This window comes from Benincasa hispida, chromosome 5 (assembly GCF_009727055.1).
Source record: "Benincasa hispida cultivar B227 chromosome 5, ASM972705v1, whole genome shotgun sequence".
NCBI lineage: Eukaryota > Viridiplantae > Streptophyta > Magnoliopsida > Cucurbitales > Cucurbitaceae > Benincasa > Benincasa hispida.
The window spans coordinates 56,687,124-56,690,289 of NC_052353.1; the positions used below are offsets into that span (position 1 = coordinate 56,687,124).

Consider the following 3,166-nt stretch of genomic DNA (forward strand, 5'->3'; position numbering starts at 1 on the left):
CCGTTTCTTGATTGTAATTGTGTATGTTCAAATACGAATGGAATTTGGAACGATCATTTCGCTACTCATGAAAATCCTCATGTCTGATTTCCTTCATATTAAGTGTCAGCTGAATTTTTATTTTAATTGCGACTTTTGGAGGTTGGATTAGAAGGTCTAAAGTTGCTGTCCATTAGAGTTAAAGGTTGATTCTGATGATATAGTTGTTGGATCATGTTGATTTTGAAGCTTCGAAAAGCTATTTATTTAATAAAATTATTTTGATTTTAGTTAAAATTTATGAGAGAGTCATTTTTAGATTTATGCATGCATGTAGTAACGACCTAGTATAAGTCCTAGAAAGTTAGGTCGTTACAATTTTACTTAGGGAATGTTAAACTTTTTTTGTGTAGGAGATTTATAAGAAGCTAGAAATGCTCAAATTTAATTGTATACACTGTTATTGTTTGAAGAAGTTTATAGCTTGAGTAGTGCAGGTACTTCTTCCGACATGAATATGACGATTATTATGCCGACACAAAAAAAAATGCATTGGCATAACCACTCCCGAAGTTTTTAGGACTTTGTCCGATGTTTTGTTGCATGAAGAAAGGTGAAAATTCTTGTAGTGATCAAAGGGACTCACATGCGATTCAAAACAATTCCATGTTTTGCTATTTCTCCAAATGAAAGTGTAATTAGTGTTATAGGATCCAAATTTCCAAAAATTGACTCAACTTGGAGAGCTAAACACCCCATAATCATTTATTAATTATAGTTTATCTATGATATCACCTTCTAAAAGTTATAAGACAACTTGCAACTTTTAAATTACTTTTTTCTTTCTTTGAAAACTTATAAAAGTTTAGAAGTATCATATAAACATATATTAATCTAAGAACAATTTTTAATAAAATTGAAACATAAAATGTCGAACAACATCGATATATTTGGCTAGTTCTACATCATCAATTCGATCTTATAATATAAATATTTGAACATTTTCACATGCAACAGTCCAAAAGTTCACAACCTAAATACCAACACTTATTCATTTCACTTGGGCGACCAAAAATACTTGGGTAGAAATATTTTCATAACCACTTAGTTATATATGTTAATCACATAATAATTAAATTATAGTGAGTTAAGCATATATATCCATGCCCCAAGCCAGTGTTGATATGAGATTGGTTCTATATTTCTTGTCAATAGTTTTGATGAGATCCATATCCTCCTTTGTAAGCTTAAAATAAAAAACGTCCAAATTCTCTTCCAATCTCTTCAGTTTTGAAGTCTTTGGTATTACCGCTGTGTTCCTTTGAATCCCCCATCTTAGGGCAATTTGAGCAGGGCTCCTCCCATATTTCTCCGCGAGTTCCTAGCAGGGGAAAAACTCAATAAAAATAAGATTAAATTACAAATTTCGTTCACAAATTATTATCAAGTTGTGTTTCCTGAAATTTGAAAGGTAGTGTCTTAATACTCTTTGAAAATTGCTACACTTGTTGATTATCTCCCAAAGACAAGAAAGTATATACCTTAATTAAGGTAAAAATTGTAACACGTATAGACGTTCAGTAGTTTTAAGATAAAAACTTAGTTATAATACCGTTTTAATCTTTATGTTTTCAGATGTCCAATTTTAAATCAAAAAATTAGTCTTTGCAATAAGGTCATTGTTATAATTCTTTAACAAAAAAAAAAAAAAAAAAAAACTCTATTAACACTTTTTATAAATTGTGAAAATATATTCACATATATTGTCTTTTTTTTTTTCATGAAAATTATTATTATTTTAAACAAAATTTAGAAAGAAATTAACTTTGATGGAAAAAATTAAATTGATCAAAAGTACGAACCGTATATTTAAAATTTATTGAAAATATAAAAACTAAAATTAGATCATTGAAAGTACATATGTCACACTAAAATAGAATAGAACACAAAGTATAAGGTTCAAAGTAGATATTTTAACCCAAAAACTCATGGGTAGGATGATTATATATTCTTTTCTTAACAACTTCATTAAGAGCAGAGGACACCAAACCCTAAGAAATTAGAACTCCAACGAGTCTCATAAACTTCTAAACTAGAAATAGGTTGGACAAAAACACTAAGAATTGTTCATGTCGATGAGTGAGTGATTGCATTTACAAAAGAATATGATGTTTTTATCATTGAAAATCACGAGGTTCTGGTTCGAATCCTCCTACTCCAATTGTACTAAAAAAAGAAAAAAAAATGCAAATTACTCACCTGAAGAAGAGGATCTTGGAGACAAGAAATTGTACCAAAAAGTTGAGGATTTGCATCAGCGCCCCCTAAAGGAGTATGAGCTGTGACACAAATCCCATGCTTTTGGCAAAATTTGACAAGAGATTCTCTTTGAAAGTAAGGATGTGTTTCAATTTGGTTCACAGCAGGCTTCACTTTTGAGTATGCCAAACAATCTCTTGTCGTAAATATGTCATAGTTGCTGCGAGTTTTTGGGGTACACAACACAAAAATATCATTAAAGACGAGAAACTCGATATCTTTACTCCTTATTAAAGTGTTTTTCTTAATTCATTTCCTTTTATATGCATTAGTTTATGTGTATGTGTACTTTCAAAACGTCTTTTTTGATCCATTTTCTTTTAAGAAAATAACCATTTAATTTTATTACATATATTATCTTATCAACACAACTTTGGATTAAGGAGTTTGTATATATACGGTGCATGGTGTGCTTGTGTATGATATGATCATCGTCATAGACTTACATGGATGCTAATTTTGAGAAATGAGTGTTTTAACAGTATGAGAGATTAAAATGGACCGGAACTAAATTACGATGAATTAAAATAGAACTCAAGTCTTATTTTATTATTTGTTTGACCTTTGAAGGTATAAAATTTTAACCACCTTATAATTCAATGGTAGTTTTGATAATTTTCTGTTTCTTTTAAATCAATAGAAAAATTAAAGACTTAGAAAAGCATATATAGGTATGGTCACAAGACACGATAACATATCATTTTTAAAAGTATAGGACACAACAACATGAAAAGAACACATTTATTAAAATATATATTTTAAAAGTACATATAATTTCTATACAGGAAGAAATTAATAGTCAATAGGCTTTAGGAATATACTTAAAAAATGCATTGACATATCTTATTTTCTTGTCTAGCATATGTCA

At 29.2% G+C, this 3,166-nt stretch overlaps 1 protein-coding gene across 1 annotated transcript in view; it reads right to left on the bottom strand.

Annotated features, from left to right (window-relative positions):
• Window positions 1–940: 940 nt before the first annotated feature.
• Window positions 941–3,166, bottom strand: part of LOC120077684 (NADP-dependent D-sorbitol-6-phosphate dehydrogenase-like) — a 4,434-nt gene continuing 2,208 nt past the window's right edge. Inside the window, exons 5-6 of the mRNA XM_039031643.1 lie at window positions 2,239–2,458; window positions 941–1,360 (exon numbers count right to left, since the gene is read on the bottom strand). Of these exons, the coding sequence (XP_038887571.1) occupies window positions 1,127–1,360; window positions 2,239–2,458 (454 nt within the window). The 3' untranslated portion in view covers window positions 941–1,126. The remainder of the gene's footprint in view (window positions 1,361–2,238; window positions 2,459–3,166) is intronic.